This window comes from Apus apus, chromosome 15 (assembly GCF_020740795.1).
Source record: "Apus apus isolate bApuApu2 chromosome 15, bApuApu2.pri.cur, whole genome shotgun sequence".
Lineage (NCBI taxonomy): Eukaryota > Metazoa > Chordata > Aves > Apodiformes > Apodidae > Apus > Apus apus.
Genome location: NC_067296.1, coordinates 9,239,541 through 9,259,568, shown reverse-complemented (window position 1 = coordinate 9,259,568; position 20,028 = coordinate 9,239,541). Strand labels below are relative to the sequence as shown.

General features: G+C 42.9%; 1 protein-coding gene across 4 annotated transcripts in view; it reads right to left on the bottom strand.

The window, feature by feature from the left end:
* DOK5 (docking protein 5) overlaps positions 1 to 19,624 on the bottom strand; it is a 41,512-nt gene extending 21,888 nt beyond the window's left edge. Inside the window, exon 1 of one of the 4 annotated variants that reach the window (XM_051633157.1) lies at positions 19,057 to 19,624. In XM_051633157.1, coding sequence (XP_051489117.1) covers positions 19,057 to 19,122 — 66 coding nt within the window. In that variant the 5' untranslated portion in view covers positions 19,123 to 19,624. The remainder of the gene's footprint in view (positions 1 to 19,056) is intronic. The other 3 variants (XM_051633159.1, XM_051633158.1, XM_051633160.1) reach the window with 3 other exon arrangements.
* Positions 19,625 to 20,028: the final 404 nt, after the last annotated feature.

Here is a 20,028-nt window from a genome sequence, read left to right as displayed (position 1 = left end):
AAAACATCTCACTTCCTCCAACTAAGCCAGCACCCAACAGGTAACCAGCAGACAAGCCAAACTCCATCCTTGGAACCCTCTATGTGTTTCTAACCAATGTATTCCACACAAAACAATTATGTCCAGCAAAAGTAGCTAGAAATGTATTTCTGTCCCCAAAAATGATTTTTCCATGACTAGCTGAGCTTCTTTCACCAGTTTTAGCTGCTTCTATAAAGCTGTTCAGGGAACCATGTTCCTCCCTCCCAGTTTTATTATTCTGTCTCACATGTGGCCAGTCATAGTCCCAGCCCACTTGGCTGCAGAAGCATCTAGCATATGGACAGGCTGCTCTGATACCAGGCACCAGCTGAACCTATCAAGATTTTCTTTCAGTTTTCCAGCTTATTGGCCTCAACCTGTTGTGTTTAATGCAAGGGTTTGAACTGTATTATGAACAAATTACTAGACATTGACCAAAATGACAGTTTAGATGTGCACCCACTTCTACTGGAAGAGACCTTCTAATTTGCCTTCTGAGAATCTCGTTCACTGGGCCCAAATAACCTCATCACACCTGACAAGAAAAACACTCAAAACCCCACCCAAGAGATCAGATATTCAGCCCTTTTGTTTTTCAAAAACCTATAGTTTGAACATGAGCGATTAAAATCCCTCAGAAGAGAACAGAATCCTTTAGAATTGTACCATTTGTACAGCACACACGAGGACAACTGCAACATGATGATGTCCTACTCTGACCATCTGCACTCAGAAGCACCTCTCTGGGTCAGCAAGCATCTCAGAGCTGTAGCAGCAGCAGTAAACTCATCAGCACACAGAATTAGGGGCAGAACAGGAGAATACAAATAAGCAAATAAAGTTTTGCTCTGCCTCCAAGCTTGGCAAAGACTCAGTATGGTTATGGCCCTTCCAAATGACACGGGGAGCGTAAGTACTATTAACAATCAACTCCAGCCAAGCATGGTAAATGGCTACAAGTTGGTGCTACTGGAATTTATTACTGCAGTTTAACAATGACTAATCCAAGACTAATTCTTGGATTTAGATCAGAATCAGGGCACAGCTGTGGAGAATAACAAAAAAACCCCACAACACCAACTTAGACTGTTACATGTTAGTGCCTCCAAGGATGCAAAACCCAAATCAGCCTGTAATATAAGTACTGGCCTTTGAGTTTTGGATCCAAACCCACATTACAACAGTTGTCTAACAAAAGAGCCCCAGGGCTAGAAAACATTATGCCAGTGCCTCAGGACATCATCATCATGTAACTACACCTATAAAGAACAAATGGCTTCATGATTTTCGCTTGAATAAACTGGAGAAAAGTCAGGTCATGAAGGTCTCTCTCTTGAAGTTCCTTCTCCTGTATGAGCTAGTCAGCTCTCTCCTTTTAGTGGATCTTTAGGCAGAGAGATTCTATGACAACAGTAGTTTAAAGCAGAATATTTTGTTTTTATTATGGGCAATGAACAAATTTTTGCCAGAATATACACTTCAGATTCCCATTAATGTTACTGATCTGATGCTTAACTCCTCTGCACTTGAAACCTGCTTAGCACCTTCAAAGATGAGACAGTGGAGCCATCCAGAATGGGCACCATTATTCTATGCTTCCATGACACATATCTCACAGGTGAACATCTAGCACCATTGTAACTGACAATAAACTACATGATAGCCTAAATCTCTAGCAAGAAAGCAACAAGAAAAAAAAAAGGGGGGGTAGGACTAGGTGAACTTTAAAGGTCCCTTCTAACCCAAACCATCCTATGATTCTGTGAATAACCAATTTGGCAGCATCTGTCTGGAAGCACTGAAAGCACTTCAACAGTCAATGCATGGAAGAGATGAGAGTTAATCAAAGACCCTGTTATGACGTACAACATAAAGCAAGTAATTAGGTCTTTGACTCCATCATGATCTAGTACCTGTTTGAGACTTGTAATTGTGTCTTCAAGTTGAGGATGGCATGTGAACTGCTTACGTTGCTACAGCTGTTTTGACAGCAGGAACAAGAACCAGACCCAAATGCTCTCAGGTGCCTATTCTGTCATGACTACTTAGCTCACTTATCCCTCAAATCAACATTTTCACTACTACTCCATGAATAGGAATCAGTTGAAAGTATTGCTGTAATTACTTCCACTCCACTTGGGCTGATAGTGATTAGATAATCCAAACAGCAGATCAGGATCTGATGTGCTGAGACAGAGCAGTAATAGCTTCTATTTGCATAACACCTCAAACTTACAAAGCACTCCCTGGGAGATTTTCTGAGAAAGCCTAACTCAAAATTTAACTCAGGTATCAAAAATTAGCATCCACTTCCTCTGGTCTCTCCTGAAAACTTCAGCTTCTAACAGCCCATTGAGCAGGTAACAATGTAAAACTCAAGGGAAATTATAGAACTGTATTTGAAGTGGATCATCTGAAACCCAGATAAGTGATCCAATATGCCTGTCCAAGGTCACATCAAAACAGATCTATTTTTGGCTCTAAAGATCAGCTGATATAGATCATTACTGAAGTCAAAGAAGGAGTGACTTCAAAGGAATGATGCAATCTGAGTATTTGGATTCCTGCCCCCTCTGTGCTATGCCTTCAAAACCAGGCAGGGTTGCTCAGCCCTCCCCATGCTCCTTCTCATGCTGGAAAGACACTGTGAAGCAAAGGAGCTATTAACCTCAGCTGGAAATGGTCAGCATCTGGCTGACTAAAGTGGAAAAATTTCTCTTGACTTGTCTGGGTTTCATGATCAGTTGTGGTTTGGGAATACTCTCATGCAGAGAGGAAAACTGAACCTGGTGGCTTGCTGTCCTATGTGATGACTCAAACCTCCAGACCATCCTGGCAATGGGTGTGAGGAGGGAGACCTGTTAGTCTTTACCACTGCCCAGCTGACCAGAAAAGCAAGATAAGTAAAATCTTGATCTTTAATTGCCTAAATAGTCATTCTTCATGCACGAAGCACAAACTATTCCACACAAGAAACCAGCATTTGAATTTAGAAACTACATTTTGTATTTCAGTCCCAAGCAAGTTTACCTCACCCCTTAATATTTGTACTGAACACCTGATCTAAAAAAGGATCTGGAAATAGCCAAATATTAAGAAATTGAAGGGAGAAGGCTATTTTTCGTATCTGGGAGCAGCAGAGTTAAAACTGGCTATTTTTCAAACAAGATATGTGGCTTCCACCACATGATGGCAAAGCAAGCCTGTCTCACTTTAGGACCAAACAATCCCAACCCTTATTTGTTTTTTATTTAAGGAGGATATAGAGAAGTCAGAGACAGTAGCACAAAGTCTCATCTGGCAAATTTCTCCTTTGCAAACAAGAAGTGAGCCTTCAGGGAAAGCTGCCCTACTTTATTCCTGTCTTGTGTTTTTCTGCTCTATTCCCTAAAACAAAGAATTCCAATAAGCTGCATGTACAGGGACACTGAACTTGCTGACAAAAAAACCCACAAACTTTGCTTTTTTAAAAGCAATAGATGAACATAGTATCATGCACCTTGGGACAGTCACCAGAAAGCCTAGGCTATTGCCAGGAACTTGCTCTTTGCGACTCTGGTAACTTACAGAAACAGACAATCCAGGAAAGTCAAAGCACAACAGCACAAGAAATTTCTCATAGTATAACTGGAACTTTTTTTTGGTAGGAAAATTGTCATTTTATCCAAGACTGATGGATAGCTCACCAACTGAAGTACCTCAGTGGCACAGAGAAACTTATTTAAGTGTTTCTGCTGAACTTTGGCTGGTAGTCTACAGTGGGCTGAAGTTCCAGATACCAGATACCTTCCAACAAGGAGATGTTCACACAGGGAATTATCCAGCTAGTGCTTAATTCCTGTAACTAAATAAAAATTATTAACGTGTCACTGCTGATTCAAAAGGTAATGAAGAACCCCGAAATAAAATTCCCAGCCAGAAGGGAATTTGTGAGGAGACTGGATCCAGAATTTTGCTTTGCATCTAGAAAAATCAAATATTGCCAAAGGCAGACTGCAGCTCATTCATTTAATTAATATTCAATCTTCAGACACATCTGAAGCAGTAGATTTCCATCAGGTAGCTGTTTCTTCATGAAGAACTGGAGGACTGCTTTCTAGTAAAGAGGTCATACTCAGCAAGTATGATGATGCCTTATGTGTCATGTTGAATGGGTCTGTGTGGCTCTAGCAAAGACTCCACAGTCTTCACCAAATAGAAGTGTTTAATTTGAATGTATCTCTTCCATAAGGCTGTAACTTGTCTCTACTTTTACAGCCCAGCTTTGTCCCTTTCCCACTTCATCCCCATACTGGCAGCTGTGTTCAGTTCTACTTGATCCTGAAAAAAAAAACACAATGTAAATAGAAAACAGTTACAAGTAGATGGATTACTAGAAAGAATCACATAGCTGTAAACATATTTAATTTGTCCTGGGACGTGTTTAGCATTACCTAAATGGTGCAAAGAAATGTAGACTGGTTCACTGGCTTTTTAAAATAAGCAGCAAAGTTGCCCCCATGTTGTCTGCAGTGATATTGCTGCGCTTGGCAACAAGACAATTTAACTTCCCCAGAATACCCATTTAATGTGTTATGAGTAAGCAATATTGCATTATTCATTGTGATCAGGCTGTAATGACTACATAAATCAAAGAAGTTTTACATCAAGCTATCTTCTTCTCTGGAGGAGTAAAGAAAATAATCTAGATTTCTCCTTCCCCTGAGAAACACGTTTGTGGAGAGACAAACCTTGTTCCTTCCTCCCATTCAGTACATACCTTCAGAAACAAGATTTTACAGTAAGAAATCAGCTGCTAATAGGGGATGAAGCTGTAATCTTGTCTCTGTGCCTGTTCAGAATGCACAATATTGCTCAGTAGAGCTAAGTTATTTCATCAAGTAACAAAATCCTGCTTTGGCACTGGCCAGCTCTTGCTATGAGTGCACAAAAAAAAAGCTTGGCAGACCTTTATGACCTATGCCTTCTTTTACTGTTCCACTTACTAATGCAAATCACAACAGATGCCTACTGCTCTAAGATTTGAGGCATTTTAATCAGTCTTTCCTCTTCAAAAACTCTTTCTTTCTCCCCCATTCCTCCCAACTGGAATTGCATCAACCAGAAGTGGGATTTTTGCTAATGGTTCAGGCTCAGAAATCAAACCTACTCCTTCAGCCTTAGTTTAAAACACCAACAGCTGGATTTGAGCCTACAGATGCATTCCCATTTGACATACTAGTTAGAAGGCAACTTTGTTCTAAATCTTTTCTTTCTTTTTTTTTCTGGTCTTTCATGATTACATGGGATTCATTCAACAGACAAGACTTACTGTCTGCTAAAACATCCTCAGTAACTGAAGGTCTGTGTGCTGTGATCTAGGGCACGTTGACCAAGCCACGACAGGGTATGAGGAACATAATCCAAGCAGAGACAGTAAAATGGCCCAAGATTACTTAACAACTTTGTAATGGAGCTTTTATTTTATCTTCTGTCTATACTGTGCTTTGTGACAATGGATGTTGACAGGGAAACATGAGCAGCAATTTACAGGTTTTGCTTGTAACTGGTGTACATTAGTCATTGGTTCAGACAAAGGGGGGAAAATGCTCAACAAAAATGCTGCCACTGGTCACCTTTGGCAGATTTCAGGATGGAATGGGCTCATTGAAGGGATTTGCTGATGCATTCCAGGCTGGTAGATTTCTTTTTTCTTTTTAATTTTAAAAGAGACACCTGGGAGCTTATGAGAGTGCTTTACAGTGAATCACTGCAACTGTCCATAAAGTAGCTTAGAAGCAATGTACCCCTTCACATTGTTGAGGCACTCAGCAGCTGGAAGTTTTGAGTTCAGAGGCATTTAATTACAGATGATGAAGCACATTACCAGTGAAATCTCTCTGAAACACAATCTTTGAGGGCTTTGGAAGGATATTATGCTCCAGTCCAGACAGGGCAGAGAAGCCACCAGACTAGGGGGGTACCTAAAACATCATTCTGGGACTCAAGGGGCAGGGAAAGGGCTCCAGGAATGCAGGACACCCAGGAGGTTGACATCTGGCACAGAACAGCCACAGCTGCTAATGCAAAATGTCATTAAAAAGATAGGGCTGGGATTAAGGACTTCCTTATCCAACATATGTGTAAATGTTTTGCAAAGGAATGGTTTCTTTCCCTTCTCTACTCTGTGCACAGTGCCTTGAATTTGTACCACAGGAGATCTGTTGATAAACTAATTGTGTAAGTAAATTACACTGTGTAATAAACTACACAGGAGATGTAAGAGACAAGCAGTCATGCTGTTTGTTGTGATGGAAGGCAATATAGAACTTGACTTCATTTTTTAGTTTCTCTCATGACTTTCTTGTGTTTCAGGACCTAAATGACATTAAAAGCAAGACTTCAGCTTCCAGTCTAAAGAGAGCATTACTTGAAAGAGGCTCCCCCTTTCAGTCCCCTCTTTATGGACTTACAGCCTTCAAAATGCAGGGTTGCTGGTTTGTTGGATTTTTTTTTTAAATCATACACAGGAAAGGTGATAATTCTGGCCTATGTTAGGCCATCAGAGGAGAGTGCCTCCAAGTACCAAGAAGCATTTACGGCAGAAACCCTCTTGTTAGTGACGGCTTAAAAAAGTCAGGCCAGATCCTAGTATCTGCTAAGCTTTATATATGGGCACAGTTAATTCTAGGCATGGAACTGGGTGGGAGAAAATCAGCCTAGGACTCTAACTACTAAAGGAACTAAAAATAGTAAAGGCTTCAATGCAGACTCAAAAGTAACTCTGTGTAGCTTGCTCCTGCTGGCTGAGCTCTACAGAGTGCAGCTGGATGTGCTGTCCTGCTGGGTCAGCCCATTAGTGTGGTCCAGTGAATTAACACAATTTAGTACTGTATTAGAACTAGGTAACTACTGAATAACTTGAGATGACTGTAATGAATTATGGTCTGGAATCATTCCATTCTGTCACTGAGTACCTGACTTAGTTACTTTAATTACATGGGCTATAGGGGGGAAATGGCATTGATACCGCTCATTAACAAACAGTTAATGGAGCTCACTAATTAGTGCAAAGATGCAAAGAGGCTGGGGAGCACACACTTGCTACCCCTGGTAACAGCTGTGGTAACAGCCACTCACAGCTTTAACAGAGCACAAGCTCACTGCTAAAGCTATGGTCAGGGGATGCCCTCTTGCATCCAGCTGTCAGAAGGCACAGATGGGACTTGCTCCAAGCTTGGAGAGGAACTGTACTTACAAACACCCAACAACAGGCTTTGCTTCAGCCCCCCAGAGCATATAACTATATGTAAGAGCTGTGTTTCAGAGTTGGACTTGCAATTTTAAGATAATGTCTGATCAGACCAAAAAAGGCAGAAAGTGCACGAGTTAGGCCTCTGTCTCAGTGCAGGATGTTCTTCAGCAGTAAATTGCCAGCATCCAGACATGGGAGAAGAGCTTTAGTCTCTCAGCCTTCAGTCTAGGACTTGAATAGTCATGCTGTACCTGTTGCCACTTGCCCACCTGTTAAATTCAGTTAATGATGCTTGTTATGTGCTGCTTGAAGAGCCAAGGATGACAAATGTCCTGGAAGCCCACAGCTAACAGATGGGTATGACTGCCCATCTCTGGCCTCTTATCGTTCTTTGCCATTTGCCAATTAATGTAACTGCAAGATTCAGAAAGCATCACAGGTTTCCTGTAACCAACACATCACCTCCCATCCCTACAGATAACCTCCAGACACCTTAAATCAGTCTCAAGGTTAGTTCATCTTACTGTCCCAACACAAGGTAAACTCACCTTATTCCTTCCCCATTTTTCTTTCGATCCTGACATCAAAGCTGTGCAGCCATGGGTCATTCCCCCAACCCCTCTGCAGCTTGGATCAGTTTAAAATGAATCAGCATGAAAGAGCAAATAATGATACCAAGTGAGTCACTGCAAGCTGGACTTCACCAAAACATAGCACTTTGTTAAAAATGACAGAATTAGAGCCCATTAAATCATAGTAACAAGCACTTCAGCATTGCCTTACAGGATTGCAGCAAATAATTGAACTCATTTGCTTAGACTGCTAGATGGGCTGATATTCCATTCAAAGCTGCTGCAGGGAGAAGTTCAGGGCAGCCAAAATTCCTTTCCCTTTTCAAACACTTTGATGCACTGCCTTCAGCTTGCTAACCTTCAGTATGTCCTGAATTACCACGTGCGCAAAAGGATCCAAGCAGGGAGCCCACGGGGCCTGTGATCACTAGATGGACTTCATCCTGGGTCCAAAACCATGACCCTGCACCTCACAGCTCTGCTGCTCTGCTAGAACTTTAAAGCTACCAACCAGGTGAAACATGTCACCAGTCTGTCCAAGATGTTAAAACCAAAATTCAGTCAGTTTTCTAGTACAGATTCAGCTGAGGCTGGGAGGAGTGGGGGGGGGTTTTTTGCTTATTGGTGAGGGGTTTTTTAATTTTGGTTTGGGGTGGGGAGGACATCTAATAATGACATAATGAAGCATGGATTAAAACAAGGATTCCAGAGCCTATATTTCCCTGGTGCACTTCAGCTTTGCACAAGCTCTTACAGTCCTCTTGCATTTGCTTAGGCTAATCTATACATTAGTTCAAATGGACAAACCCAGCTTTTATTAATTTCTCATGTCCCAGCTGTGTAATACTAATTAAAAAGTGAGCTGAGAAGTTCATTCACATTTAGGTAGACTCCATCCTCAAGAAAGTATAACTGCTGCATAAAAAGTATCTATGAAAGCATAGCAGAATATGGTATTAATTTGCACTATGTCATTTAACAGAGAACAGACACTTGTATTTTACCATAAACACTGTGCCTAGAGTTCACCCCTCCACAGCACAGTTCATCCAGTACAATCAGCTGACATCCTTCCTCACTGGTGGGGAGACATAAATGAGAGCACTAAGAGAAATTTTTCTTTTGCTGACCACGGGGCATTGATAGCTCCCCAGATACACATTAATTGGTAAGTAAAGGGACAACTTAATCTCCTACACTAAAGCTACTGGAGAGAAATATCACTGATTCCACGGTATTGATCTTTGGAATTGAAGCAAGTTCCATTATTTTCAGTAATGGGGAAAAAAACCAACTCACTATTTATTTCAATAGCTTGAACTTTCACTGGTGTTTCTGACATCACCTGATGAAGTCAGACAAGAAGATAATGGGAACAGGCCATCAACTTCCAGGGTATATTTAAAACTACACAAACATCAAATTAAGATGTCAGTTTCAGGTGTAGACCTTACATCTGTTACTTTCTTTCACATGTTTCCACAAACAATGCAAAATATCACTGATCTAACTTTAAGCTAAAGTCTGTATACACCAGAAGGAGAACTACCTTCACACCATATAGTCAATTGATGATGAAAAGGTATCAAAAACATGAAAGACTAAATTTCACCTGTTTATAATTGGGTTTTCTTTTCCTTTCACTGTCTTTACAATCTCCCTTGGCATACCCTTCCCCATGCAGAGCAGTCACCTCCAGAAAACTTTGTCTAGCAAAGGAAGAGCAAATAATGAAAGTGTAGACCTGGGACCCACAACTGGCAGAAGAGGAGGGAAGTGTTTGAGATAAAAGCAGAAGAAAAAGCTCAGGTTTGCATTACACTTGTTACAATGAAAACTCCATCCTTAGAACAAGATAGCAGACGGGTAAGAGCCACTGGTTTAATAATTAACTCAGTTTATGAAAAAAGGCAAAACTGGAGTCCCATTGTTTTGCTTAACATCTTCCATCTTCCAAAGAATGTGGAAGGTAATTTACCAGAAAATATATGCTGGAAAACACAAGGAAAACTGTTAATGTTCCTAAAACTTGCCACCATCAAACCAGAAATTTCGTACTCCAAATCATGATTTGCATTATCTTCCATCTTTACCTCTTGGAGAAAAACTGGAACAGTTCTAGGCTTGGGTTTTGGTGGGGATTTTTTTAGAACCAAATGAGGCTATATTTTGGTTCTCTGCACAAAATCCTAAAGAACAGTTTTGCCTGGTTTTTAGATACACAAAATCCCAGTTGCCAGCTCAGTTTAGAATCATAACTTGGGCTATATATGAATGCTGCCCCAAAATTCATCTCAGCTAGGAAAAGCAGTGTGATGAAAAGCAGGGTGCCATGGGAAAAGACAGCAGACCCTTTCTTCTCCATGTTTACATAAAGCAAAAATTAAAATATCTTTGGGGAAGAAACAAAACATAATTCCAGCACATGACTTGCAACACCTCCTTCTAACTCATCCTGAACACAGTGCTGAGAACCCTGGTCCTCTGTCACAAAGCTCACACAGGGCAAGCAGCTCTCCAGTGAAAAACACTGCTTGCTTTTCTCCAACTCAGCATCTTTGCTTCAATTCCAGAGGTAACCCCATCAGGACACCTAGTAACTTGGACAATCCCATTTTCTTTGTGTCACAAGAAATCCAAAGGGGACTTGCTCCTGGGCTAATAGAGCCAGTGCCAGCAGTCAGATGGAGCTGCACTAGGTCTTGAATGACATTGACTGCAACTCCTTCCCTTTTCAGCTCAAGGATAAAGGCTCAAACTTTCTAAGCAGTATGATGGATCCTATTTCTGCTGCCACTGACAAGTTCCAAGAAGTAAGAAATCTTAATATCTGTGAATATGTTCCAACACCTTATTTAACAGTTTTCTAAAAATATGAATATTCAATGGACTTAATATCCTACAGGTTGAAGTTGGTACATAAGAAATCTGTTCAGTTTTTCTCTGTCTCAATACTTTCAGACTGAAAGGAGCCACATAGCTGAACACAAGAGTTTTATTAATAAAGCTGCTTCAAATGTAGAGACACGCAGAGAACTTTTCCCTCTCCTTCCCCACCCCCAGCCTTACATCATTCTTGCTTCCAGTTTTCACAGCTCATACTCTAAAATCCCCATATTAACTTTCTGGCATGGTTATTCAAGCACCAATCTCTTTTAGCATATGGTTCTAGTCCTGCAGATTGTCTCTCCCCCATTTTACCTCTCCTCCCACAGGGTTTCACAGAAACAGTGCTGTGCAAAACTTGTAAAAGTACATATCATTTTACATGTTCAACACCAATCTTTTCAATGAAGTTTCTGCAGAAGTCAGTTTAATTAAAATCAAGAACAGAAAACCCTGAAAGCTTCACCCCTTCTCAGCTTTTGGAATCAAAATATTCCACTCAAGTTAAAAAAAAAAAAAAAAAAAAAAAAAAAAAAAAGCTGAAGTGGACAAATCCAAACCTTTATACAAATGTTTTTCCAAACTTCTAAGGATGAATCAGAAGATTATCCATCTAATCCTAAAGTAAGTGTATGTAATAATGCTATTACTTCCCAAAGAACAGTCTATAGCACAAAATTGTAGCATTTTCCTACTTAAATCTAGTATATATCCACTGTCCAACATGCGAGTTCTCAAGCAACACACAAATACAAAACAGATTAACATTCTTCTGATTTTAGGTGAATATTTCACTTATTTTCTAAATATTAAACAAATACGTATCTTTAATATTGCAGGTAAAGCATGAATCAGAGAAACAATCCAGGAACCTAAGAATGGTTTTTCATGAAGCTTTTAAATCATTGCAGAAATGCCAAAGTACTGCACACATAAGTCCACTTAAGGAAGCCTTTCCTAGAGATAAGCAACTAGTTGGAAGGCTGTGAAGAAGTCAGCTCTGTTCTCTGCCACAAAGGCTAAACTATTACAAATTCCTTTTATGGATTTGGTGAGGAGAACCCAAGTTGTGCATTGGAGGACACCACTTACACCACATTCCTTCAGACTGATGTGTTTAAGAGTTTTTGGGCTAGCCAGAACCATCAAACAAAGAAAACAGACATGCACAGATTTAGTTTCTGTCCTTAACAGGGTTAATACTGAAGTGGGAATAAGTTTACTGTTGTAGTTCCAGCAGTCACGTCTTTCAGAAGAGATCCTACTCATTTTTACTTCCCCAATTTCGCTATGGCTAAGACTTTACTGAATTTGGTTAAGCTGGTTCAAACTGTATGTTGATGTGATCCTTGTACTAGTGAGACCAATGGCATCAATGTAGGTGCTTCTTGAAGTGCAACCTCTGATTTTAATCCTTCCTTCCACTGCAAGAAGGTAGGTCCTACTTAACAGTCACATTTCCAATCATAGTCAGCACTTGCATAAGGCCACCCGAGTGGATTTGGAGAGGTGGAAAAAAAAAAAAAAAAATGATGCTGCCCCATCAGTCAGGGCAAGAGCACCAAGGAAGGAAGGCTGAACCCAACAAACCACATTCCCTCCAACACAGCCAGGAAAGAGCCCTGCAAAACTAATGGTTGGAAAGAAGAGGTCTGGGCTGAAGCTGGTTCAACTTCAGCTCTTTGAACAACCTTGTTGGTAGAGCTATGGACAGGAGTTCCTCCATCTTGTTCCACCAACAACGAAGGTGGTTGTCATGACTGAAACCCTGGAGGACACTGGCTGATCTCTGTGTCCTTAGGAAACCCCCATGGACAAACAAGTGGTACAGAATGGCACTTCTGGGCTTCAGCTGCTAAAACCCTGCTAACCCTCATGCTGGGTGCACAGATCTTTTTCGTGGATCCAAATTTCCATGGAGGACCCACTCTAATAGACAGATGAGGCTGATCATTCCTTGCATAACAAGGAGGTGCCTCCAACAGATGGGGTTACACACAACCTCAAGAGCAGGCTGTGCAGACTGCAGATTTAATTAGAAGTGTTGTTAAACAGATATGACTGCAAGAACAGTTCTGTGCCACGCCTCTGTGTGCAAAGTGGAAGATACCTCATGAGACAGGATTCTGCAAAAATCTGCTAGCAGTGTTTCCTTTGCCAGACAGAGGTACAAGGAACAGATTGCTAGGTAAAAAAACTCCGCTTCTCTCACCCTCTCCACTAGCTTTACTGTCTCACAAACAGATATAGAAGCCTCTGCAGAGACCTGCATTTTTAGGAACAGACCCTTAGATGTTAGCACAGCTCCATTAAAGTCAATGAATCCTCTCAAATGAGTGGTTTTAATAGTCTGTAATAATTTGATAACAATACAAACTTGTGGAGCAGAGTCCTAGACCTCCAACACGCAGGAAGTACCTTCAGAAAATCACGGGAATGATAGAATAAATCAGGCTGCCTGTTAATAATGTCCAATTTTGAGAGCTGCACACACACAGTGTTCAGATTGCTATTCTGGGTTGTAAACATCTCATGTATCTAGTTAGCAATAGTACACACTCTAGAAAAATAAATACTTTGTAAGGCTTTTCTAACAAGCTACAAATTACCAGGTTCATTTGTTTTAAGTACTTGTGTCATGCAGAAGCAGTAATCTATGCATATTAATTCAGCAGCATACGCTGTCCTACACTATTCTAATTTTAATAACCCTGCTTTTCATAAAGGAAAAAACTCCATTCTTTTCCGAAATACAGGTCACCTTAATTCTCATATGCAAATTATTTCAGCATTTCCTGTTCTGTTTGTGGATATATATGCTCTTTAATGTTTTCTTGAATCCTTTATGAAAACATGCATTTAAGCTTGGGAAGGCTACTTCTTATTCTGAGAGAGCCAAAGTTGTTTTACAGCTTCAATTCTTGTATCTTCATGCTGAAATTAAGAGACAGACAACCTGAATTAACATGTTGTGGATAGCCAGGGAACAGCTACAGTTTCAATGTTAAAGAGAAGTTTGCAGAAGCAAAAACTGTGATGTGAAAGCATCACAACTGTTATACATTCTTTGCTTTAGAATGAAAGAAGTAAGTGTGCAAACAGCTGCATATTCAATTTTCTAATCTGGATTTAGACTGGATCTTGGCATAGACCTCTCGCATCAAAAGTATTCCAGAATAAAGACATTTTAAGAGCTTTATTACTAAGATAGATACAGAGTGCTTCAGCATTGGGAAGTTTGTGACAAGAGGGAAGCACACATGAGAACACAAACTACTGTAGATGGCTCCACATCTATTTTTAAGCCTTCAAAATGTAAAAGATGCTGTCCATCCTTGCTGTTGGATTTTTCCTGGAAGATTGCTCAGTAACACAGTCTCCTTGCATTGCATACATAGAACTTTGATCCACCTTGTACTGCAGCAGGTCAAGAAGCATCACGGAATGAAGTACACAGAATGAAGCTCACATTTTGATACACTTGTTATATTAAGGAGTTTAAAAGTGCTGCTATCTGAGAAGTGGGGATACCATGGAAATGCATGCACACAAGCCAGATGTGTTCATAGAAGACAAAGCTTGGGAGAAAGTACAGGCATATTTGTATGACCTTAAGGTATGCTCAGGGAGGTATCTATCCCTCCTGAAAAGCAGCAACATGTAAATCACCACAGCCAAAGCCTCTATGGGGAAGAAGACACCCAGTTTTCAAGGAAGCCAGAGAGGTTTTTGCAAGCCAATGTTTTCTAATCAATCAAATATTGTGCATAACCAAACCAAGAGACTCCACAAGGCTTTGCATAGCTATGAATACATACAACTCCTTAACAGAGATGTAATCTGCTCACCACCAGCACCTCAGCTGGTTCTCTGAGGCACTTTTGTTTGATCAGCACTATCTTGCTTTTAGCTGCAGACAGCTCAGGGCAGTTGCTGTTCATCGAAGAGATTGTTTCCCTCTGACACTAACAGTGCTTCATCATTTAATGCAACAAGACACTCCAAGTGTTACTGGCACACCATATACTAGGGGCTGACAGCTAACTCCATGGCATCTTGTTCCAGCAGTCTCCCATACATCAAGAGGCAGGGACAGGCCAGATGCCTGCAAACTCCACATGGGTCTTCTGAAGGGAAGAGCAAGGTCTTCAAAGCGCAGCAGAGGAGGGCAGCCAGCACTCTCCTGGTGCCGTGACACCAACACTATCAACACTGCTGCCTGGACCTTGAGGAAAAGGCTTCAGGAACATCACCCACCTTTCACTTGGAGTTCCAGCACTTAATACTGCCTGCACCTTGACAATGGCAGTAGTGGATAACCCTAGAGCAGCCTCTGCGATGTGTAACCCTTGCTTGAATTGAAATGTGCCTTCCAGCAAACCTGAGTTTATGTGTGGAAGCTGGAAGGTTAAGCTGACCTTTAACAACAGGGAGTTCAATGGAAGGGTTAGACTGCAAGAACGCACCACTGGGAGCCTCCCACCTCACAAGGGAAGGCGGTCTGGCTGCACCTCAGAGAAAACTCACACTGGTGAGCCCGAAGACGAAAAGGTGCATTTAACAAAGACCCTCTATTTCAAAGATCCGTTCCTGTTTTGATTTGTAATTGTTATTTGAACACTCAGGTGAGCCAGTCTAACCTAGAATGAAAGCTGAAGCACATTCACAAGCAGTGTATATTCACCCAGCCTTAAAATGAGAATTCCTTTTTGTTAAGGAGAGAAAACATCTCCATAATATATTCCCCTCAGAAAGGTCACATCTGTATAAGAGAGCACGACATTATTTGAAAATCATAAGCACACACACACACAAAAAAAAGCTTTTTTATGTACAGAGACTATAAAATGACTCCCCTGTTCCACATTTAAGATGAAAGGTTACTGCAACTAAAGCGATCAGTGCAACAAAGTATCTTCTTTCTCAAAACACAGGTCCAGTGGTCACTAGTGGTCACGGATGGAAGCACTGCTCTCAAAGCAAAGCCGATTTTCTTTTGTTTGTTTTAAGGAACTCTGGAAAGTTGTGCTTTTACACTGCCAGCAGTTTTCAGGCACACAACCTCCTGTGTGCCAGAGCAGAACAAGACCATTGGCTGTGGGAATTATTTTTCTCCCTATAAGGACGGAAAGTCTTGGGAAGAGTGTGCTTTCTTCTGAATATATTTGGCTCTGCAGAAGACACATGTGATACAAATGTTGCTATGGAAACTATTCTATTAAATAATATTAAATTTACATATTTAAAGTGCACAAGAACAGAACAGGTACAAAACTAATTAGCCTAAATTCAATCTTGCAATTACAAAGTAGGGCCTAGCAGAATTGTCATTTTTCTTCTAAAGGAGGTCTGTGTTTGAGGAAGCCACTTTTATGCACCCCTTTCTTTCCAAATCTAACACCTGCACTCCAGTTATTTAAAAAAATGATTTCTTGAGATAATTTGTGGATACAAGTTCTGCTCCTAGTTCCCTTGGGGATGGAATTACCACAACGTTACAGAGAAAAACCCAAAAGCTGAGTTCAGTCTGAAAAGACAATGTAGTGATTACAGCTGTGCCACCATAACATTGGAATGTATTTTAATAGCTCCCACTTACATCTCACCACACACGCAGTACTGAGATACTCCTCAATCAAACAGGAGTCCTACATGCAGCTGGAGTAGGCTTGTCCTTCCTGATGTGGGAAAGTTCTTTGAAAGTTAGTATTTTAAGGTCTAAAGTAATTTTTCCCTTCCCACCTCCAGCTTCTGTATGCCCAACTTCTCTCCCAAAATAAGCTACCAGAAAACAAGCTGTTTGCATAGTTTCTTCCCCTCTGAAGAAGCCAAACTCCCATCAGTCACTGAGTAAGACTGAATTCAAGCTGTTCCCAAAGCCAGGCAGCAGCCTCAGGTGCTCAGCCAGCTTCAGGACCAGCCCTGCACATCCACACCTGCAGCAAGTAGGAAAACACCCAAGGAGAAATGCCACATTTTCCTGGAGCTCCGTATGGAGAAGTGGATGCTGACTGCTGGCACAAGCTACACAAGCTTGTCCTGCATTTAAGGAACATGGGTTAATCATAATTACTCACTTCTGCTGGGATGTTGAAAATCAGGCACTAGGCTTTTAAGCAGCTTACAGAAAATGCAAGTTATAGGAAGAAATCTGCAGCCATGTTTCTAGCATCAGTTCTTAAGGAGCGGGGCTGATACTTTACACTGAAAACTACAAGGAGAGAAGAGGATTAGTACTTATTTCCAAACAAATGGAGCAGCAAGATTTGAATAGGTCATCTCTCCCTCACAGCACAGAGCTCTGTCACCAGATCTAAAACAGTGACTGCCAGATCACAGCAACTACTGGCTTCCCTTCCTCTCCTTCTCCCCAGCACTGGAAAGCAGCCAAGGGCGGCTCAGGGCAACAAACTCCAGGTGCTACATTTTAACAAATCTACAGCCAGGGGAACTCTGGGACTGTGCTTTGACATCTTCACAAAAGTACTTTCCATCACCCCTTTCACACTTTCTAGCCTTCATAATGATACAAACTTTTGGAAGTAGAAAGAATGAGATTAAATAAACTGTCTTTCCAAAGAAAACATTTAACATTTGTTTCATTTCCACAGACTCAGTGTCACTCTCCATTTCTCTGTTTTTGCATTCAGCTGTCAAATGCACTTCTACTGAGAGGCCACTGAACATCTACCTCACCATCACCACCCTCAAGGTGTTTTGGACAGCCTCAGTAAAAGAAAGGCACGGGCATTAACAGAGTTTACACCTGTCTCAGAGTTAGATGCACCTTATTCACATGTCCATTGGATTTCACAGCACGGAAAGGTTTATCAATGTATCAAAGTTTAACCTTACTCTTAATTTATGCTGGAGCAAACTGAATACTAATATACAGTCAGTAATGAAAGGCTAGTTATGATACACTAATTCTGCCAGATTTACTGCAAGTTTTCTCATAATGATGTTGTCTCCATCAGTCATAGAATCATGTGGTTCTTCACGAATGAACTATGCCTGCAAGTCCAGGTACAAGACAAATTGCCTGCTGGATTACTTTACAATGCTTTCCAGTTTCCGAACAAGTCAGAGAGATGAAAGTTACCACAATTGCAGAGAAGTCTTTGAACACAGACAGAGCAAGAGAATGAAACTATGTTTGTGATGAGCCAGCAAAAGCTTTCAGATGACCACATGTTCACCCCCGAACCAATCTTGACACAAAACTCATCTACGATCAATTCAGAGTTGTCAACCCATCAGTTCTCAATAAACACAACAAATTAGTTCTTTTCTTGTCCTGAGAGGCAGACACACCAATTAAAACATTTTATATACACCAAGCCTCCCTCCACTTCACATCCCCCTGAAGCCATGTTGGCTGGCTAAGGGAGATGGGAGGTGTGGAGCAGGTACGTGCCAGCACCGGGAGCTTCAGACAGCAGCAGCCCTTGGACCGCAGGAACATCAAGAGAGTATTTGCCAAACCAGGGGCTGGAAGGAACTGCCCTGCTAGTACTGTCTACCTGATACCTACAAACAAAACTAGGAGCACACCATGGCAGTAAAAGAGCAGCCTTAAAATACGCTTAAAATTAAATAAGGACATAAAGGGGGCTTTTTGACTATTCATTTTTTTTGCAACTCAAATGAACTTAAAAGCCCTAAAGATATCACAAGGTCTTCACCTGTCCCACACAAGACCTAAAAGCCCTGATTTGCAGCAGCCCCCTCCCAGGAACCCCAGGACTCGAGCAGCTACAGACGCTCTCAGCCCACAGCCCTGCCCAAAGTTCCTCCGCACCCGCAGACCCTCAGTCCCGAGGGCACAGGCACCCCCAGCCCCCGGCTTCCTCCCAGCCTCCCCCTTCCGCACCCTGGGCAGAGCCCTCCGCGCTCCCTTCCGCGCTCCCTTCCGCGGCAGCCGTGCGGCTCCGGCCCAAAGTTGGCGGCGGCTGCTGCCCGGCTCCGGGAGCTGAGCCTGACGGGCAGTGCCGGGAGGTGGAGGCAGCTCAGCCTTCCGGGCAGGCAGCATCCCCGTCTCCCGACAGGAAAGAGAGGAAAAAAAACCCATATCTATATACACACGTGTGTGTATATACACACACACACATATATATATATAACGCATCTAATATATGTTTGTGCTCATTTAGGTGCATTCTTCGCCTCCTCACCCCATTTTTTTGCTTGTTGTCTCCCCTACGGAGACACCCACCGAGCTCAGTTTGCAGGAAGAGGACAAAGGCGTGGAAGAAAAAAAAAATAAAAGGAGAAAAAGAAATCAAATAGCCCAAAGGCAGACGGCCCTCGGGCGAGCCCGGGAGGGGACCGGCACTCACTCACCCCCAGCCGCCTGCTCCGGATGCGCACGTAGCCCTGCTTGACGATGTCGTTGAAATTGGAGGCCATCCTGCCTGGGACACTCGGCGGCACCGCCGCTCAGCCCGCCCGCATGGCGCGCCCCGCTCCGCACCGTCCCGCGGAGCGCCCCGGGCCGGGCAGCGAGGGAAGGGCTGCGGGGGACGGGCTGCCGAGGAAAGGGAAGGGCTGCGGGGACGGGCTGCCGGAGAAAGGGAAGGGCTGCGGGGGACGGGCTGCCGGGGAAAGGGAAGGGCTGCGGGGACGGGCTGCCGGCAGCGCCCGCCCCCCGACACCCCCCGCCTCCTCCGCAGCCCGCCCGGCCGCTCCTCGGCACCCCGGCCCTGCCGTCCGCGAGAGGGCTCGAGGTTCTGCCTCCCAAAAGTCAGTTTTGAGGAGCAAAACGCTGGGGGTTCCTCCCGCGGCGCCGGTCCCCGCCTCCACGGGCTCTGCGGGAGCTGCGCTGGCGGCTGCCGGTGCTCCGCGCCGCCCCGCGCCAGGTGCGCGGCTGCCTGCAGGTGGCTCAGCCGCCAGCGACCGGCCCTGCTCCCTCGTGTCGGGGCGACGTGGCTCAGAGCTGCGGTTTTCCCCGGGAAAGTGGGTTTCCCAGAAAGTCTTTCAGATGCCTGAAAGTCTGCCAAGTGGCGCAACTCCAGGAGCTCCTTCTCAAGACTGGTAACCTGAGCTCTCGTCCTGGGGTGCACTTCGTGTCGTGGAAATGTCACACCAGCTGCATATGCTGCATTTTCTAGGCAACGTGTGGTCGCAGTAAGGAAAGACTTTGCCTGGCGCTGGGCCCTGGGGTTGCCTTCTGAGTCCCGTGAGTTCTTCTTTTTCAAGAATGTTCAAATATTGCCAAGTACATCAGGAGAGAGGGGCTCCAGTGACCCAGCTTGCTCTCCAGGGGTTACCTGTTAGTGGTGTGCTATAAATACTATGTCCTGGAAAGAAGGACTG